Genomic DNA, 20,219 nt, shown 5'->3' on the forward strand with positions numbered 1-20,219 from the left:
AGTTTTGTTTCTGCACATCTGTGAATTGCATGGATTTTTCATTTATTTATTTTACATGACTCTCATGAACATCTTGAAATGCCGTCATCTTTAAATTCTACGTTTCTCTCTCTGGGTGCTAGAAGATCTTGTCTGGTCATTTTTCCTCTCCTGACCTTCCAAATGCCAATTGTCTGATAGAGGTGTTTGTTTCAGCGAGTAAGAGTGGTTTACAGCCAAGTCTTACTGAACACAATGGACTAACTTCTAAGTAAAATAAATAACACCATTTTAAAACATCTCTACTGATAGAAGTCTGGAGCTGATTAGTGATTGCACTTTTCTCTCTGAAAATCTTGCATTTCATAACCTTCTTTTCAAAAATGTATTCAAAGCTTAATCATTGTAATTTTGTATAATCATAATTTATTGGGCCTGTGAAGTTGCCTTCATAAGTTCAAGAAAGATACGTCTGTCATGTATTATGTAATTTGCAGATACAGCTGGGACAACTAACAGTAAGTTATTTATATAGAAACAAATGAAGCTGCTTTATACAGAATGAGGCTATTAATTCATCTAGGTTAGTAGTACTGTCTGATCTCTTCTTCCATTTAAATACAAAGCAGTTATTCTCCGTTGAAGATCAATGCTATGTTCCCTTCATTTCTTACAGTTGTATACAATTACACAACTTGTTAGCAATACTAAACTTGCACTGCCAAAGGACTAAAGGCATATTAGGTCATATCTGAGAACTTTCTAAAACATTGCAGTTACATCAACAACATTTTGGAGCTTTAAGAAAAATTGCACAAATCCTGTCACTTACAATTTGTAAGGAAAATGCAGTGCTTAAGTTTAGCACATACCATTTCATGTACACCTGTTTGAACTACATTATTAATCTTTTTAAGAGAAAGGATGGATCTGTCAATTTCTGCCTGAAACTAGGACTCCTGATTCTGTTTACATCTATTTCATAGAACTAGTCAGCCACCAGACTAACAAATCATTTATACTTTTCCAGAGATTATATAATTATTCTTTATCCATGTGGAATTATAAATGAGATCTTAGTTTTGCTTTATTGAATGTAACTTAAGCATTTATGTTCTTGGTGGCAGTAGTTATTATACTCAGAATCTCCACTATTGCCAACTAAGTGCCATACATTATGAATGGCACAAGGCACAAACATTGCAATAGATGATGCATATCACTGCCTGAAAAAATTATGTGACTGAAACATTAATAAAGCATTTAAAAACAATCTCTTACCTAGAGATGATAAGAACAAGTCCTACTTCAGGCATGTCCAAGGGCTTTTACGGGCTCATTTAAATTAGGATTTTATACACTGTACCTGCCACATGGCAGTGGTGTTGTTTGAAAGCCCACTCATGAAACAGTTGAACAAGTTTTTGGACCCCAACCTAAGGCCAAGATTGAAATACTAATTTAAGTATGCCTGAAAGCTTGGGTGTGCCTAGGAACTTGGACCATTTTTGGTTCAGGCATTCTTGGGCAGCGCTATTAAACCTTGGAATTATTCAGATTCTTCACAAGCATACACATGCAGAGAACAGAGGAGAAGACTACAGAGGGCAGGAAACCAGAAATGAAGGGGGGGGGGAGATACAGGAAAATGCTGAAAGTTGACAGGATTGGTCACTTCCATTCAGGGAAGTGGTGTATGCACCTGTGCTACCTGAATCTCACCCCAAATGTTTCCTCTGCCCATGTTCACCCCATGGATGTGGGGACAGCAAGCAAATGAACATGCCCCCATTCCCCTTCCCTTGACTTACAACAAGAACAGTGCTCCCTGCTCCATGCAACTTCTCTTTGTATAATGAACAGGAGTATGGAATGCTCAGCACATAAAGGGAAGGAGAAAAATGGAAGGCATCAGCCTCCAAACCACCTTTCCCTGCCTACCCGGTGCTTTATAAGCTCCAAGTAGGTGGGGTTAAGTGAAATGGAGCCATGGGAGCTTTCTCCCCCCCCCCTTTCTTCCTCTAGCAGCACTGGCTATGGTGTGATCTTTTTGACTTGCTGTCAGAAAGTCAGAGAACTGGAGCCCTCAGTGGACTGGTAGGCTGGAGAGGGTGGTGAACAGATGGGGGCTTGTCCATTTGGCACTCCTCCAAGGTTATCATGCCACGCAACTATTTCATGTTACTTCCTGGCATGACCATCCCTGTTTCCATTCACCTCCCTGGCATGCTCATGTGGCTTGCTTTTGTCAATCCGCTACAGAGGAGGGCCATGTTTGCTTGAATGACAGTGGACTAGCGTAGGAATAGGATAGGATTGTGCCCTAAGTTAAACAACATTCTCAATTTGAATTTAAGTTCATATTTTTATATGGTACAGCTGCCTAAAACAGTTTTTTTAATCTGAAAAGCCAATTATAGATTAATATTTTTGTGATAATTAGGGTTGGTGGGAGCTTTAATGCTGGTGTCTCCCTCCAGATCTGCCCCTAGGCTAGGGAAAAGGCTCAGTGGCTATCACAAGAACAGAGCCAGGGAGAGAGAGATTGTCCTTAGAAAACTTCCCTCCAAGTTACACAGAGAATTTCCAAAAGTATATCCAAATAGTCAAGCATCCAGGAGGACTGGGGCAAGTTTAAGCTGAGTTCAATAGGCAGGCAAAAAGTTAGACCAGAAAAAGAGTGTATTAAAACAAAGGGAATGATAAATGCAAGGACGAAAGGGAGGGGGAAAAAAACAAGCAGGCTTGGAAAATTGGCTTGAGTGTTAATAGTGCCTAGTGCAGTGCTTAGCAAAAGGCTAAACAGGCAAACTAAAGTAAAATAATTCCTTTAACATATCTGATGCCTGGTGCTTACTCAATGCTTTAGATTTTGAGATGCCATTATATCTCTGATTCCTAATGAAATCGGTGGAATTGGCCATGTACAGTTTCATTCCAAGACTGCCAAATAAGAACACATGCCAGTATTCTTGGGCATGACCTTAACCTTAGGTAAGCTAAGTTTGATGAGGTCATAGGTCCATCCAGTTGGATGGTTTATGACTACCTGGGCATCTCCACCTGTCCTCTGACCTGGTCAGAGGTCAGCTGGTACATGCCAGAGGTCAGCAGGTGAGCTGGCTGGGGTCAACTGGTGGATCTCTAGACAATAAAGACAAGCAATCCGCAAACACCCTGTCTGCTTGACCATCTGGTCTTCCTTCATTGGCACTGATTTCAAAGTCTTACAGTGGAACAGAGGAGGAAAAAGAATGGTGCAAGAGGAGTTCAATCTTTATTAGAACCAGCTCAAATGTCACAAAGTGATGGACAGTTTTAACCTATTTCAGATTATTTTTTCCTAATAGGCAAACTCAGGTTGTCACTTCTTTTCTCTCCTTAGACTTACACCAGCTATATAATTGGTGTAGGTCCAAGGAAACCCATAGACCTACATATAGGTAAGTGGAAAATATTTTTCTTTCCTCTGGTAGTCCTCCTGATTGCCCGCCGTGGCCCCCACCCACCATTAGATGCAGTGCTCACTCAAGTCAGTGTGGTAACATAATTTGATAATGGAAGGGGTAGGATTGGGATGTAAGATGGTGATGGTCACTTCTACAGTGCTTAATATTGCTAGGAGCTGTATAAGACAGGCACTGCCCACAGGTTCAAAACTCACTTAAGTGCTCCGTTCCACACTTTCTATGCTGTGGCTCTATGCTGTGGGTCCAGTGGAGCTCAGCTCCACTGGATGCTGTCCGTTCGTGTAGGATTCCGTCCGTTCGTTCCCTACACGAACGCCTTTACTTTACTGTCGACCTTCTGGTCGCCAGTAAAGTGAGTAGCCCCATTGCGGGGCTGCTTCCCTTACCTGGGAGAAGGGGATGAAAGTTCCCTTCTCCCAAGGCGCTGCCCACGGCAGGCTGAGGCACGCAGGATGCGGCAGCAGCCGTTCTCGGTGCTGCTGCAGCCGTGCACCCCGGGAAGCTCAGGATTGGGCTGCCTGTTAGTGAGAAAGCTGAGAGAACCTTTCTCTGTCGTTCTCCATGGCCCTTCCCTCTACATTGTTTCAATTGGTTTTCTAGCATGCATACGTTATATAGCAAATTACTTGCATCTGAAGTAATCCAGTGAACACTGCTATGTTCTCAACAGGTTTTAATATGTTAGAAGTCAGAATATAATTCATATTCTAATTGAATTAGTCTCTGGGCCTAATTAATCTTAAATGCAAGTGTTCCTACTTCAGTAGTTATGTGGCGTGTCTACTTTCAAGGGGAAAATTGTTTTACCATGGATCTTTGACCACATTTGTAACTGTAGTCACAGATAAATCCTTTCACAGTGTGGAAAACTATTCAGCTGCCACATATTATTTATCGTAAAGAGCAAAATATTTCTTTTAATATACTGTGTTTTCAGGTTATGTATAACATTTTGAGTCATCAAATGCATTTTGCAATATTTTGTATCCATTCTCATTCTCTTTTGTGCTGCTCCAAATTAAAAGCAGCATACATTCAAAATGCACTTTTTACCATGAGAATCTGTTAATTCCTATCATTTGTTTTAAATTCTCATAGTATTGGAATAAGATTCATTTTGCTTTTCTGTGCAGTTTTGAAAGTTTCTGTAACAAGCACTTAGTCTCCTTCAATTTATAGGAAAATGAAAAGGCAGAATAACAAGTACATAATTCCAGGCTGGAAGAGAGTCAATTTAAAACTGGTTTGCTGCCCTTTATAGTTTGGGCAGGAAGTCCCTGTAGACTTCTGTTGTTTGTCAAGTAAAAACAATCCTCTTGAGAATGCAGATGGGAATGCTTGAGAAGACTACAGTATTAGTTTTATACACAGCCTGCTGAGAGTGTCTCTGTCAGTCCAGACCTCCAGCTAAGCTTTCCTCTCTTATCTCCTTTTCCTGTCAACAAACAAAAAGGTGAAAGTAACAACCTAAATGAAGACTAGCAAGACATACATTGAGATAAATTAGAAAATGCTCAGGCCAACAACTATGTATATATGTCTACGATACTGAAAGTTTAAGCGATAACTCTTAGAACTGTAAACAAAGATGGAAACAGAAATGCTGTGCAAGAGATCGTCTTAATGAAAACCATTTGTGTGCTAAATAGCAAGGAATGCCACAGTCTTTGAAGTCAGGCATATCAACTATTTTTAATTGGCTATTTTAAATGTTTCATTACGGTGGCATCCTGGGCTTTATAAGCCAGGAAAGGTATAATGCAGTCTTGCTGTTTGTTAGTAGGAGTACTCTTAAAAGCATTCTAGACTTTATGGTTTCACTAGTGGTACTTACGTGCATCACAAAGCTGTCTGTGGATCCAATGAAAAGAGCAATTCTCACTGTACATCATGAGTAACCATTCAGTATGACCCACAACTACTTAAGCTGCAGTGCTGCAATATACTGACGCACAATGCAATCTGAAGCATCCCTACCCAAAAATAAATTCTATCGACTATACACTTAAATATGCATACAGTTCTTCAGATTTACATTGGAAACATGCATTGGAAGCATTCTATTTGGAAAGCTAAAGTATTGCAAAATATGAGATGGGGGATATAATATAAAAACATGTTTCTATGCTATCCTGCAGTTTCTGTATGAAAAATCATGACCTCTTAGTAGTTTCACAGCATTCCAAACATTGAGAATATTCCTTTAAATTCTGCCTTAGGACAAGGCATATATCAGGCTGTGTTTAACTGGCAATAAGCCATCTTTAGTGTATAATGCTTGCCAGCATTGCATGTACTGAAAAGCTGATGACATTTCCTTAAAAATAGATTACATTTCATTGTGAACAATTTACACTGTTATGTTCCTTTCAGTATTACAGGATGGTAGGTGCAGAGATGTCTTTTCAAGGCATGAACATTTTCCATAGGATGTTTCCCCCAATTACTGTATTAGGCCTGAACTATACACATGGTATAATTAAGATAGAAGAATCATGGTGGAATGGACTCTATCACTTTAGATTATGGGTGAAAATAGTATTTTGGAATGCTTCCCTATGTTTTAAGAATTCCATAATCCTCCCTCAAAGTAGGAAGCTAGCAGCCTGCTTCCTAAGTTTCTACTTTCAGGGATTTTTTTTTCTCACCAATATAGAAAAGACTAAAGTAATTTCCTTGTTTGTGAGAGTTGGCATGCTAACAGAATATAACTTAACTCCAATATCAGAAATCCTTTATCAAATACAAAAAAAGGAAAAATGGATTTTACCAAATTGTCAATGTTAGAACAAAACAAACCGTGCCTTATTTGTTTTTGTTTTAAAACTTTTGTTATTTTTAAAGAATGTTTGTCTCAATTTCAGGGCTACTAGGGAGCTAGTAACTTTTAAGAAATAAGTAGAAATCAAAGGGCATCTTCAAGTTCTATGTACGAGTGATGGTGAGTGAATTGCATGCCACACTGATGTCTGTGGCTTGAGAATTTATTAATTTTGTAACCTACCAAGAAAATTATTTTATTTTTCACATTTTTATACTGCCCTTCCTCCAAGTAGTTCAGGATGGTGTACATAGTTCCTTCCCTCCTTTGGTCCTCATAACAACCTATGAGGTAGGCAAGGCTGAGAAATAGGCCCAAGGTCTCCCAGGAAGCCTCACGGCTGAGCAGGGATTTGGACCTGGTCCAACTCCAGAACCAGTACACCATCCTGGCTCTCATGAATAGGATGCCTATGTAAACCTCCTTGTGTTCTGTGTAAGAACATAGAAGGTATATAAATATGTTAAATACATACAGACGTACATTATTGTGTGTATGCTAAGAAATATAATAGGTTAGGTGAGAAGGTTTGAAAGTATCTTGTTCATTGTGGTTATAGAAATTCTGGAAGAGCTTGAGTGACAATTCCCTGCAGGTTACTAAGCTTATGCTGATTTTTATATAGTATCATTTCCTCTAGATTGGTTACGAATATTCTATAATCCATTACAATGAATATCCTTGAATGGTAGGATAATTTACAGCCCAATCCTATGGGTTACATGGTGGCGGAACTCCCAGTCTGCTGCCGTAAGTGCTGCTGCAGCATTGTAAAAGGCATGCCACTGCGGTACACTTAGGGGCCGCCTGGGCAAACAGCTGGAGGCTCCCATGCACATGGCAGTGGTTGCTAGACACTGCATCAGTGCAGGTAAACAGCGGGGGCGGTTTGAGGGCAGGCGGAGGTTGGCAGAGGGCATTTCAAGGGCTGGAGGGGGTGAATTCTGGCAGCAGTGGCAGCACATGCCAGGATGCTATCCCTGTTTTCTCCACCTGACATGCCCCCTCCATCTCCCCAGACATATGCCAGCTAAATAGCAACCATTGGCAACCAGGCAGTCTACTGGGAGATAAGTAAGAAATGTTTTTACTTACCCCTCCCAGGCCGTCTGGTCACTGTCCACCATAGCATACAGCACATGCACCATTGGCAGCACTGCATGGTAGGGGATAGGGTTCAGTTGTTATGCTTTGCTTTTGTCTGTTTGGAGAGATAGCTGTACCTTTTTATTATGATTATTATTAAAAATATTTCTTCATGTCTTATTACAGATCCAGATTACAAAGTACTGGTATGCTCTGTACAAAACAGAATTAGTTAGAAACCTCTCTGTAGATTGTTACATGTAATGACCATGTATGTAGTCATGATACAAGGGAGGCTTCAGCCAATATTTCTTCCAATATACAAATATTAAAAACCTGTATAAGTAATTGTTCCATGTTACAAACTTTGCACACAGTCCTGCCCATAATTTTGAAATGTTAACATGGTCTAGATCAGGGGTGCCCAAACCCCGGCCCTGGGGCCACGTGTGGCCCTCGAGGACTCCCAATGCGGCCCTCAGGGAGACCCCAGTCTCTAATGAGCTCTGTCCCTCCAGAAACTTGCTGGAGCCTGCACTGGCCCGACACAACTGCTCTCAGCGTGAGGGCGACTGTTTGACATCTCGCATGAGTGTGGGATGAGGGTTTCCTCCACTGTTTGCTATTTCATGTCTGTGATGTGGTAGCAAAGGAAAGAACCGCCTTGTTTTGTGCAAGGCCTTTTATAGGCCTTGAGCTATTGCAAGACCTTCATTCATATAAGTTCCACCTCTAGTATATTAATTTATAAATTTATTCAAATTTTAAATGCAAATTAATTTCCCCCCCCCTCCCACCCCAAACACTGAGAGATGATGTGGCCCTCCTTCCAAAAATTTTGGGCACCCCTGGTCTAGATTGATCCTTCTTGACCATATTTCTTGGTAATACAGGTGCAACCTATTTATTCACAGATTTGTCTCAAAGCGAATGGGGTGGGGGGAACTAAAAGTCGCACACACCTTTGCCTCCTTTTCCCTGCCAACCCGTTTCCAGGCAGTCCAAAACACTGCACAGGCAGGGAAATAGCCCTGGAGCCATGGAAGAGGATCCCCTTTTGAAGGAACAGTAAGACTCCTGGAGCCCCTGAGCCAGCCGAGGCTGAAGAGGGGAAGGGGGGGGAACCTCTGTAGCCAGAGCAAGGTGGAGCAAGGTGTAGCCCTCTCTCTCTCTCTCTCTCTCTCTCTCTCTCTCTCTCTCACACACACACACACACACAAGGGCAGGTGCAGTAGCAACAGAGGGAATTGCTTTAAAAAACCCAGGGAGTGTTTCCCAACCCCCCCTCCCGCTTCAGACTGAGATGATGCAGGTTCTCCGTGCTCCAGCCGATGGAAACAAAGCAGCCCAGCAAGCAAGTCTTCCCAGCAAGCTAAAGCATGAGATTTAGGCTACAATCTGATCCACACTTTCCTGGGAGTAAGCCCCATTGACTAGAATGGGACTTCTGAGTAGGCAAGCATAGGACTAGGCTCTCAGGCTACAATCCGATCCATACTTTCCTGGGAGTAAGCGGCACTGACTACCATGGGCTTACTTCTGAGTAGAAACGCATAGGACTAGACTCTTAAAAGCTCAGCATCCCACCTGTGAAAGACAGCTGGCAAAGGGGAGGGCTGAGTACAGAGCGGAGGAGGGGGAGGGGAAGGGATTGATAACAGCTGTCTTAGTTTCCTTCCAGTCCCAAGTATCAGGCTGCAGCATATTTGCTTAACTCTATGGAATTTAGCACAACAAGTTTTTTCTTAATTGCGATGAGTTACGGAATGGAACTTAAGCACATAAATAGGCTCCACCTGTATCCCTTTATTTTGCCTTTCTCACTTCTCACCTTGTTTTCTCTCTGGTTTTAGATTGTGATCTTAAGAATTAAAATCAGTTTGATAAATTATCACTCACCAATAATAATTTTTAAGGGGGATGGTCATGGAAGCTTGTGTATACAGAGGTAGCTCTGTGTGATCCAGCATAGTAGTGTTGAATTTGCTCCATCAAACAATCCGAAATTAAGAACATTGTTTATACAATTTATTTCTGATGATAAATTTCACAGCCATTCTACAAATTAACCCTGTTTAGCCTTTGGAAACTTTTTTTTTAAACCAGAAGATAGATTCAGCATCCTTTAATTTTTTTTTTTAAGTACTCTATAATAATACAATGATTTTTGTGTTCAAACTGAAGTCTAATTTATTCGCAAGATTCCTTCCAAAATATACGTGCCGGTTTTCTCATATCTTAGCAAATTGATAAAATAGCAGAAAAGAACTGCTACTCATTTGAGACTTGTAGAAACCTCAACTCTCTAGGACAGGGCTTTTCAAACTGGGGTGTCGCGACGCCCCAGCCTGAGAGTCCTGGCCTCTGCCCCCTTAAGGGGGAGGGGCTGGGAGGAGGTAGTGACACGATCCCCAGGATCGTGCTCCACTTCTGGTTTTGCAAAGGCGGGGCGTGATCACTCCACTTTCTTAAGCTTTGGGGAGCCCTGCAGTCTGTCGCGCAGGGCTCCCCGCACCCCCAGGAGGCTGCAAGAGGCTCTGGTAAGTACAGCCTAGCCCTTGCAGCCCCCTGAGCGACGCAATCCTGGGAATCGCGTTGCTGCCTTTACCCTGTCCCCACAGGGACTTAGAGCGGCTCAAACTCTCCCAGAGAGTTTGAAAACCACTGCTCTAAGAGGTTTTGAAATACAAAAGGTGAGCATAAGGATCCATAGGCCTCCTTGAAATGTGCATAAATGTGGTGCACAGGGCAATGGGCATTAACTTAGCATCTTAGGACTGTTGATGTCTCTCCTACTCTGCCATCTGTTTACTATAATTTCATTGTGCCTGCATTATGAACTGGAAGACTAAAGTGGGAGCAGTTCTGAGATGCTGGGACAAAATGGCCTGTAATGAGTCTGGTAGACAGTTACCCAAAGGGAGCACAATAGCACAGGGTCATTCGGTAGCACTGACACAACATCCTCTGCATCTCTATCTGAACTCTACATTTGCTAGTACAGCAGCTTCATAGATTTTTCAGCTTTTACAGTAGGCTATTCATTTCTCAGTTGATGGTTATATTCCAAATTCAACAGGGAAATGGAATATTCTTGTACTCATAAGCATCACCTACTGCTCTGCATCAAGGTGGCTAATGGCACTGTGCATGAAATCGCCCAGATGCCTTCTTCATACAGGTAAGGGAATAAAAGTTCAGAGTTCATGCAGTTCAGAGAATAAAAGTTTTCCCAAAGGAACAACTACATAGATTGCGGTTCATCCTCCTGCTGAAAAGGATGACATTCAACAGCCACCTCAACCAGGGATGGCAGTGCTGATCTGCAGTTGTTTTGTTTTTTAAACTGAGGGACAGCCACAAAGAAGATCCCCGGTAGAAATAACAGCAGAGAGCTTCATGACTCTCACCCACAGAGAAGCATTTTGAATACTGAAAGGGAGTTTGCATCCTTTCCTTCTAATTCACTAAACAATTACAAATTTGAAATAAAATCAGTAAGGTTATTTTCCTTCCAAGTTGGAATTACTCATTACTATTGAATTCTAAACACAACAGATTGACAACTAGGGTCCCTTTCCCATCACAGAGGGCTAAAAAAGTCTGTTAACAGCTGTACAGTAACTGCTAAATAGGATGAGGTTTTTTCCATTGTAATATTATGGGAATTTAAAAGGATAATGCATTTTTCCCCTTCCTTGAGTCGCATCCATTTTTCAAAGCAAGTTAAGTTTACCTAACAAAACAAGCATGTTCAGGTTGAATGTGCTTTTTATAAAAGGATGGTAGACTATACACATCATTTATTTGGAATGTACATATGCACTATTGTTTAGCTTTGATTAAAAGCCATTGGAGGATACAACTAAGGGCATAATCCTAACCAGGTCTACTCAGAAGTAAGTCCTATTTTGTTCAATGGGGCTTACTCTCAGGAAAGTGTGGTTAGGATTGCAGCCTAAAATAGATACATAAAAATATAAAGTGAACACATTCAACTCTGATATAGCATTTATCAAAAGAGTTCATATTTGAGTATGAGTTCATACTCATAAAAAACAAAAGAGTATTTTAATTTTTTTTGTCTTTGATTCATTTAAACTGAACAAACCATACAGTATCTCCCATGGAAGGTTATAGAGGAATGAGAAGTCTGACTGAGAGTAGAAATTTACAAGGGCTTTTAGAAGGGATGACAGTGACTTTTGTGGCTATGTATCTCTGCAACACAGGTGCTGCTATTCCAAAAACAACAAATTGATTTGAAAAAAATATTTAAATTTATGAAAGGGCTAAGAAAATACTGTAAACATGTGATGAAGAAATGCAAGTTATTCACAACACCCACCCCCTTCAGTGTATTAGGATAGGGTTGTCCAAACTTTTTGGCAGGAGGGCCACATCATCTCTCTGACACTGTGTCAGGGGCTGGGGAAAAAAGAGTTAATTTACATTTCAAATTTGAATAAATTTATGTAAATGAATACATTAGAGATGGAACTCATATGAATGAATGAAGGTCTTGCAATAGCTCAAGGCCTATAAAAGGCTCTGCACAAAACAAGGCCAGCCTTTCCTTTGCTGCCACTGCTGCATCACAGATGTGAAACAGCAAGCAGTGGAGGGAGCCCTTGTCCCACAGCTCACAGGAAAGGTCAAACAGTTGGCCATCATGCTGAGAGCAGTTGCATCAGGCCAACATGGGCTCCAGCAAGTCTCTGGAGGACCAGAGCTCATTGGAGACTGGGGGCTCTCAGTGGGCCAGATTGGGAGTCCTCGAGGGCCGCAAGTGGCCCCAGGGCTGGGGTTTGGGCACCCCTGTATTAGGAAAACTAAATGGTCATAAACATGCAAGCCAGAACAGGTTGTGTTACAAGCTGTGGAAGCAGGTGCACTGCAGTATTATGTTTGAAGCGTAGACAGCTTCAGAAGAGCGAGGGTGAATTCAAACAAGCTGGATAAAGTATGAATGGGGAGCCAGCCAGTTAATTGATTGGTCACATATTGGACAGGAAAAAATTTCTCACTTCATGTCATGCCAATAGTTCATTTAACTCAGTTCTGTGGTCAGATATTGTCAAATGTTCGAATCATGGATGAAAAATGATATTGAGAGGTAAATTTAGAAGAGGAAATTGATTAAGAAATGTAATGATTTATTAGTTTTAGTAATATGTGATGGTGATGTATGATTTCCTGCACCCTTTTTTTTTGTGTAGTGATGGTTTTTGTGTTGTGTGTTACGTGTTGTGTGCTTTTGTTTGTAGCTGTTTTTGGAAAATAAAAAAAAAATTTTTTAAAAAGATATTGTCAAGTGTTCCATATAGTTAAGAAAGCCCTTGTGCAAGTGGCAGCATTCTTTTTTCAGTGGATCATGGACCATAGTGTCAACAGCAGTGGCAGTAGCAAGGGTTTCTTGCTCCCCAATTCTACACAAAGCAGGGTCATGCTAAGGAGTAGTCATTCCCAGCCTTCAAGGGATCTCCAAAGGGCTTCAGCCCACTCTACTCCATTAAGGGACATGGTTTGCTAGCCACTAGCTTACTGTATCTGCTGAACTCTTTGAACAGAATCAAGGGCATAAGAATTAGGGAGAAGTAATCATGCTTGTACTTATTGGAATGGCACAAGTCTAGGAATGCCAGCTGACCAAGACTTACCTGGGAAATTTAAATTTCAGAAGTAGTGTGGTGGATGTGCATGTGCTATCAATAAAATGAATGCAAATGCATGTAATGCAGCACCTTTTAATGAGACAGCGACCCTAAAGACAGCTAGCAGCATTTTGCCTTTGGTGAGTCTTTAGGGATCTGTGTTGATCCAAATTTCACAGGGGCAAGCTATTCATCCCCATATATAGTCCAAGCATCTTTCTCCTCATTCTAATAACTACCTGACATCTCATTACAAGTCACCCTTCAGGCAGCACAATGCCTTGGCATGCAAATTGAGAATGAAAGGTATAGGAGAGCACCATCCCACAGTTTTTAGATCTGTGAGGACATAGTCCCATAACAGAAGGAAGACATCCATTCAGGAGTATGTTGCTGTTTTATCCTTAAAAAAAAAAATCTTTGCCCTGAAGGGAGAAACTTGCATATGCTTTGAAATACTCTGCCCTGATTGTCAAAATCATTATAAATAAAAGGTAGCATAGGTTTGAAGCACCCAGAAATCAGGCCTTCCACCCAATCATTTGTTTGTTTACAGGTGATGTTCTGTAACACTTCTGGGAGGTGATGCTCTGTAACAGTTCTGGTCACCACCTCTCAAAAAGGGTATAGTGGAAATGGAAAAGGGATGTGGGACTGTCATTCTGACTGCCAGATGCAGGGGAGGGCACCAGGATGCAGGTTGTGTCTGTTGTCTTGTGTGCTCCCTGGGGCATTTGGTGGGCCACTGTGAGATACAGGAAGCTGGACTAGATGGGCCTTTGGCCTGATCCAGCAGGGCTCTTCTTATGTTCTTATGAGGGAGTGGGGTCTGAGCCCCTTTTAGAAGTCTGAGCTTCTGGTCCTACAAATATTCAGTGAACTTGCATATAGTGGGCAACTATATGGCATGTCCCATCATACTGTATTCTTTGGCATGACTGTGGTGAGCCTGCATGCATATATACATTGCAGATATGCCAATGAATGCACATATGGCAGGGGTGGAACCTGCCACTCCCAGCCGAGTCTGAAGTCACAAGATGTGCACTGAATGACTGCAAAGGATTACAGAGTCTTCTGGAAGATAGCAGTTCCTTCAATTAGCAGAACCTTTTTTTAATTCTTTGCTACTATTCTATAAATGAATGCTTGACTGTTATTTGACTGTCTTTGGGCACAATCCTAACCAGGTCTACTTAGAAGTAAGTCTAATTTTGTTAAATGGGTTTATACTCAGGAAAGTGTGGTTAGGATTGCAGCCTTAGAGTGGTAAAATGCCCACCTTAATTCACTTGGCTGGCTCAGGCACTTGGCTGGCTCAGGCAGAAGAAGTACTGTCTGGAATCTCAGAGACAAGGGAGGTTAATAATTGGACTTTGTTCAACCTACCTGTAAAAGATATCCCAAATGCTTAATTTCATCAGAGAAGAAAATTTTAGCAAAGCTGCTCATACGCAGGCATTTGCGCAACCTCTTCCTCCCTTCATGCCCATGATTATGACTCCCCAGCATTCACTGATGAGCAACTACTGTACATTCCATGCTGTTAAATTGACAGGTTTTGTAACAGCCGCTTCCACCTCAGCTGAAATGACACACGCTCGCTGTGGCCTTTGCTGGTTCTGCAGCTGTCAGTGAACCACATGCCCTTGAATAACTGGAGTTCCAGAGGACACAGCTTTAAAACAATTAATTGTAATCATCGTAAATATCTTGTGGTCTGTATGCTGGGACATTAGGGAGAAGGAAGGAGAAAGAAGGCCTGGGCAATGGGCAAAGATTGCCATGTATAAGACAAATGGGCAAAACTATCAGAGTTAAGCTGAACATACAGAAGTCAGCAAGAATGAGCCCAACTCCTAGCTCGACACACAGCCAGGAATACATTCTCCAGAATTCAAACAAACAATTTGTATGACGCTCTGTGTGCATAAATATTACATGCAGACTTGCCTCTTCCTAGATTTTATAAACCTCTCCACTATTTTGCCAGCTAATAGATCTATAGTATTTCATTATAATAGAGATTTTATAGAAAAGAGAATTAAATACCCAGTTCAAAACTCAGTCATTCCCATGTGTAATTTCTGTCCGTTTCATACCACTTAAGAGAGCAACAAATTTCATTTATTGAGATACCTAACTACAAGAGTAACAAAGTTACTACCCAATCATCTGAGCTGTCTACTATATATCTGATACTTCAGACTGTTTCTGTAAGCAGCCATAAATCAAGTTAACGATGCTACCCGCTTGTGAGTTGAATTGGGGTTGATTAAATGTTAGGGCTGTAGGAATCCCATTTCTTAAATCTACTACAGCTGTGTACTAAAACTAAAAATAGTAACTTTCAATGGGTGTTGTTGGTAATTTAACTTACAGTAAAGTCTCAATATCTTCCGTTCTTCAACAAACCTTGTTTAATATGGAGCAACAAATTCCAGGATGGCGTAAAAGGAATAGTATGATGCAGATGATTAGATGTATTATAGACTTGCTCTTGAAGCTTGATTTTTGGAAACATGCTGCCTTAAACTAAACTGTTGTTTGGTGTGGTAGTACCATAGTTTGTTTAGGCTTTGGACACACTGGTATTTTTAGAAAATACTTTAAAATATATTAGAAGATTAAATGCTATGCTAATAATAGTAATCTCAGTTTATCATTAGGGTCATCAGCTGTGGCTTCAGTTCTCTAAGAACTTATGAAACACTGGCCTTGATTTTCTGTTAATTTCTGGAATGCATAGCAGCTTTGACACCTCCTAACTTCCTATTGTGATGTGCAATTAGCATGGTGGTTTCCACACTAGTCCATTGAGACAATCTGGTGTCCATTCAGAAACATTTCCTTCTGATGATTGATGAAAGGAGGGAAATGTACAATTGTTTGAGGATGTAGACTACGTTTGGAAGGAAGTTTTTATGTACAACTGGTTCTAGGAAGAACTTAATGTTGACTGACATGTTACTTTAGGCACATTTAAAAAATAAGCGCCTGTTTCCCTAGAATAAAATTGGTATCATGTTATTGTCACATATAACACAAGCATTAAGGCACAAATTAAAATCTGAATTTGGCATTTTTCAGTAATTGCTCTTTACAATGTTGATTTCACTGTTATGATCTAATGAGTTTATTGAAGCACTCAATTATTTTGGGCATGCAAAATACAATAGGGTCATTCAAACCTTATATACCACCATTTGCCTTAATTGGTTTATAAAATAATGCATTTTAAAAATGATGCCTCAATTCTCTGCACACTTTCCTGACAGTAAACCCCACTGAATGTAGTGGTTTTTTACTTCTAAGTAAATATATCTCCACTCAGACATCAAACTTACTGAGTGACCTTGAACCAGTCACTATCAGCCTCACCTACCTCAGAGTTGTGAGGAAAAAAGGAAGTGAGGAACTACATATACCACCTTGAGCTCCTTGGAGGAAGGACAATATAAAACTGTGAAAAATAAAATATTTAGGATTGCACTGTGAGTTAATCCTTCAGTGGTTCTTTGCTTTCATTTATCAGGTGTCATGAGAAAAACAGTTTTGAATAAAAGTTGACTAAGGAGAGAGAGGCTGAGATAACATAAGGGCCAGATGGTAATGAAATGACAACTTGAATGTACACTGTGTCATCAAGAATGTTCAAAAATAGGAATGTGACCCTCCAAAAATGTGCTCCTGGCTCTAAATTTGCTGGTGATCTTTTCTTTTTTGTAAAGAATTTCCAGAAATCTATTGGCGAAAGGGAAGGACAATGAAATTTAGCAAACCCGTTTCATCACTTAACTGAGAAATGCAATTGTGACAAGCTTGTAATTGATAATTACATACACATAATTACAACGTGTGCTTTGCCTAGTTATGTTTGAAAGTATTTCAGCAACTACAAAGTGTAAACTTCCTCATTAGGAAAATTCTATTTGTTTTTCTTTCTGCAAATGAGCATTTTCATTTAGCAATGAAATTTAAAAGCAACTATTGGGAAACCTTAGGATCTGACCTAGTGTAAATGAGCTTTGGTTCAAAAACCTGATATGAAAAAATAGTTATGACATTTACACCAAACGTTTTGTAATTTGAACAAATAGCAGTTATTTAAATACCATAAGGAAGTCTTGCTTTAGGTTATTGGATACAATTTTTATAACTACATAACTTTCCAAGCACGTTTTAATAGCTCTTTTTATACATGCAGGTAGGCAACTGGCTTAGCAGGATACATAAAAATGTATCCCTCTATACTTGCTGGTCAAGGCATCCCAATGGAAAAACATCAACCTAGAATCTTTGCTCATAATAAATGGTTGATTAAAAAGTTCAAATGGGCCAACACTCTTTAAATGAATTTAAATGTAAAGTATAAATACAATCTTTTCTCATAATGCATATACTGAATAACTATATTGAATAAATATACTAAATGCAAGCTAAGACTGTACAGCTAAGCAAGCTTGCTAGGGAATAAGTCTCATTTTGAACTTAGTGGAACCTTACTACTGAATAAAGATGCTGCGACTTCGACTCTGTTTCTTGCTTGAAACACAGATATGTGACAGATGCTGATACCTTGTAGTTAAACAGCACTTCAGTTTGTCCTGGTTATGTTTATATGTCTGCAGTCCTATACACACTACTTGGGAGTAAGCCCTGTTGAACACATTGGGAATTATTTCTGAATTAACATGGATAGGATTGCATGACAGGTTAGTCTAATTATCCTATATGATAGTGTAGAACCTAGTCTTGTATTTATTCATTTTTTCTCTCAATGTTTTCAAACTTATTTTCACTTATTTCAAGTCAAGCATGCATACAATTGTTCATGCTTGTATTTGTGGAGTACTCTGTAATATGAGACAAGGGGATGTGTGTTTCCTTTTTAACCACGTGTATACACTGTGGGACGCTGCAGGTAATTCTGAGTCTCTGCAGCCTGTATGTAGAGTTTGGAAAATACAAACACCACTACCCTCTTGTACATGAAATAGTATGTTCTGGGTACATGGTGTGCACATTTGGTATGCATGCTAATTTTTCAATATGTGATCCAACTCATTAGACTTTTATACTACATCCTTATCCTGCAACCCTAAACCAACTTAATTGGAATCAAATTACATTGGAATTGATATGTCCAGGAATATGATGCTGGATATGAAACCCTGCAGAACTCACAGGCACATGTGCATTCACAAGCATTGACACTCTGTGCCACATTCTGAAAATATATGCAGGCAGAGATATAGTAATCACTGTTAGTTTGTGTATAAAAGCCAGTTCGAGAGCTTTGACTGAAAAGCAGGTTATATATTTTAAATAAATCATCAGTGAACTGTTTGCTGTCTTTCAGGAAGCAAAACTTCCTCACACACTGGATTTTCCACATGGCTGTAAATAGTGTGCAGTTCTAGTTGCAGTTGTCAACACACTTGTTTACAAAGACTAACAATAGATTGTTCTGAAGCACAATCTACACATACCTGCAAAAGTTGGTATACTGTACTGTGCTGTAAGCATGAGCATTTCTATATAATAAAAATGATATAGGTTTTACCTTCATTAGCCACTGTGTATTGTTTTCCAGGATGTTTTCAAGTTGCTGAAGCCTTTGTACAGAACCATCATAATCTTGAGGTGCATCTCTTTGCACTGCATTAGAAACATAGGAGGCAGATGATCGGCAATTGTCCATCTCCGGCAAAAGAAAAGTATAGCTACATGATCCATGCTGGACTTGGTATTGTTTCTTGCTTAGAGTCTCTATGTTTTTAGGAAAAGAGTTGTATCCTGAAATTAAAATAAGGTTGTAGCTGAAAACAAGAGAAGCAGGCAGCAACATTGTCTCTGAAATAAGCAGATATCACCTTTTGAATGTTGTCAAGGAGCTCAGGTTCTGTATGGAACCTCTGCAACAGTCAGTGCTTCACAGGCATGTGTAAATCTGGTGAATGAGTTCCAGTTTCTTGCTGTGTCCCAAGCGTGGCTGAAAAAGTGCTATTCAGCCATGTAGCAAACCGTCACTTGTCTCTGCTGCTGCCAGAACAATGTTGCATTTTTACTTTTTTACAGAAGAATATTATACACTGCTTTTCCAAATTAAAGCACTGTCCTTTACTTCAGATGTGTTGATAAAGACAAGTTGGGCACTTCTTTCTCCCGTTATCTTCCTGGTAAGGACAGCAGAAAAATGGGAGCATGCTGTTTAACAGTGCTGCAGGAAAACTCTCTGGAGAAAAAAAAAATCAATTACAAGACCCCTGTGAATTTCCTAAGCACCTCCCCAGTTAAGGATTGCCAAGACACTCTAATAATTAGTCATGAATATCTCCTATTGTGTGTGTGTTTAAATGAGGATGTATCAGTTATTTTTTTATAGTTTTAAAGCACATTCACATACATTCCTTTGCTTCCTGTTGGAGAGATGGGAAAAGTCCCTTTGAGTTTAATCTTAAGTCAACACTGTGGGATTTGCTTAGCATTTTGTGCAAATAGAAGCTGTGTTTCCAGTCAACTAAAGCAGACCAGATCATGCTGTTAGAGAAAAATCAGGTGACTTTATTGCCAATATATTAAAAAAGCTCAGATTATCTTATATTAGAATTTCTCTCCCATGCCAATTCCTCTTATTCTATTTGTGTTACACTGATTGTGACCAGGATGTAGAGTGGTGGGAACTAGGCTGGGGAGAAGAAAAAGAGACTCTGTTAAAAGCACACTGACCTAGTTCAGAAATAGCAGCCTCTTCTGAAAAAGTTTCATGTCTGTGCACTCCCTCTCCTCATACACTCCAAATTCCTTCCTGGTTTGTGCAAACCATAGCCTGCCCCCAAACCAGAACTGGAAATCATGGTTAGAGTGTGTTTCTAGTTCTGGTTTGGAGACAGTGTGGGTTGTGCAAACCATAGTTTGTCCAATTCAGACATCCTGGCAAACTATGATTTATATCAGGGGTGCCCAAACCCCAACCCTGGGGCCACTTGCAGCCCTCGAGGCCTCTCAATGCGGCCCTCAGGCAGCCCCCAGTCTCCAATGAGCCTCTGGCCCTACGGAGATTTGTTGGAGCCCATACTGGCCCAATGCAACTGCTCTCAGCGTGAGGGCAGCTGTTTGTCCTTTCACATGAGCTGTGGGATGAGGGCTCCCTCCACTGCTTGTTTCATGTCTGTGATGCAGTAGCAGCAGCAAAGGAAAGGCCAG

General features: G+C 40.4%; 2 protein-coding genes across 2 annotated transcripts in view; one reads left to right on the forward strand and one right to left on the reverse strand.

The window, feature by feature from the left end:
• ANGPT2 (angiopoietin 2) overlaps positions 1-19,224 on the reverse strand; it is a 47,986-nt gene extending 28,762 nt beyond the window's left edge. The window contains exon 1 of the mRNA XM_066612388.1: positions 18,577-19,224. Within this exon, the coding sequence (XP_066468485.1) occupies positions 18,577-18,861 (285 nt within the window). The 5' untranslated portion in view covers positions 18,862-19,224. The remainder of the gene's footprint in view (positions 1-18,576) is intronic.
• The window catches only part of MCPH1 (microcephalin 1), a 117,818-nt gene that overhangs the window by 67,130 nt on the left and 30,469 nt on the right, over positions 1-20,219 (forward strand). The window lies entirely within an intron of this gene.

Source organism: Tiliqua scincoides, chromosome 1, assembly GCF_035046505.1.
Source record: "Tiliqua scincoides isolate rTilSci1 chromosome 1, rTilSci1.hap2, whole genome shotgun sequence".
Classification (NCBI taxonomy): domain Eukaryota; kingdom Metazoa; phylum Chordata; class Lepidosauria; order Squamata; family Scincidae; genus Tiliqua; species Tiliqua scincoides.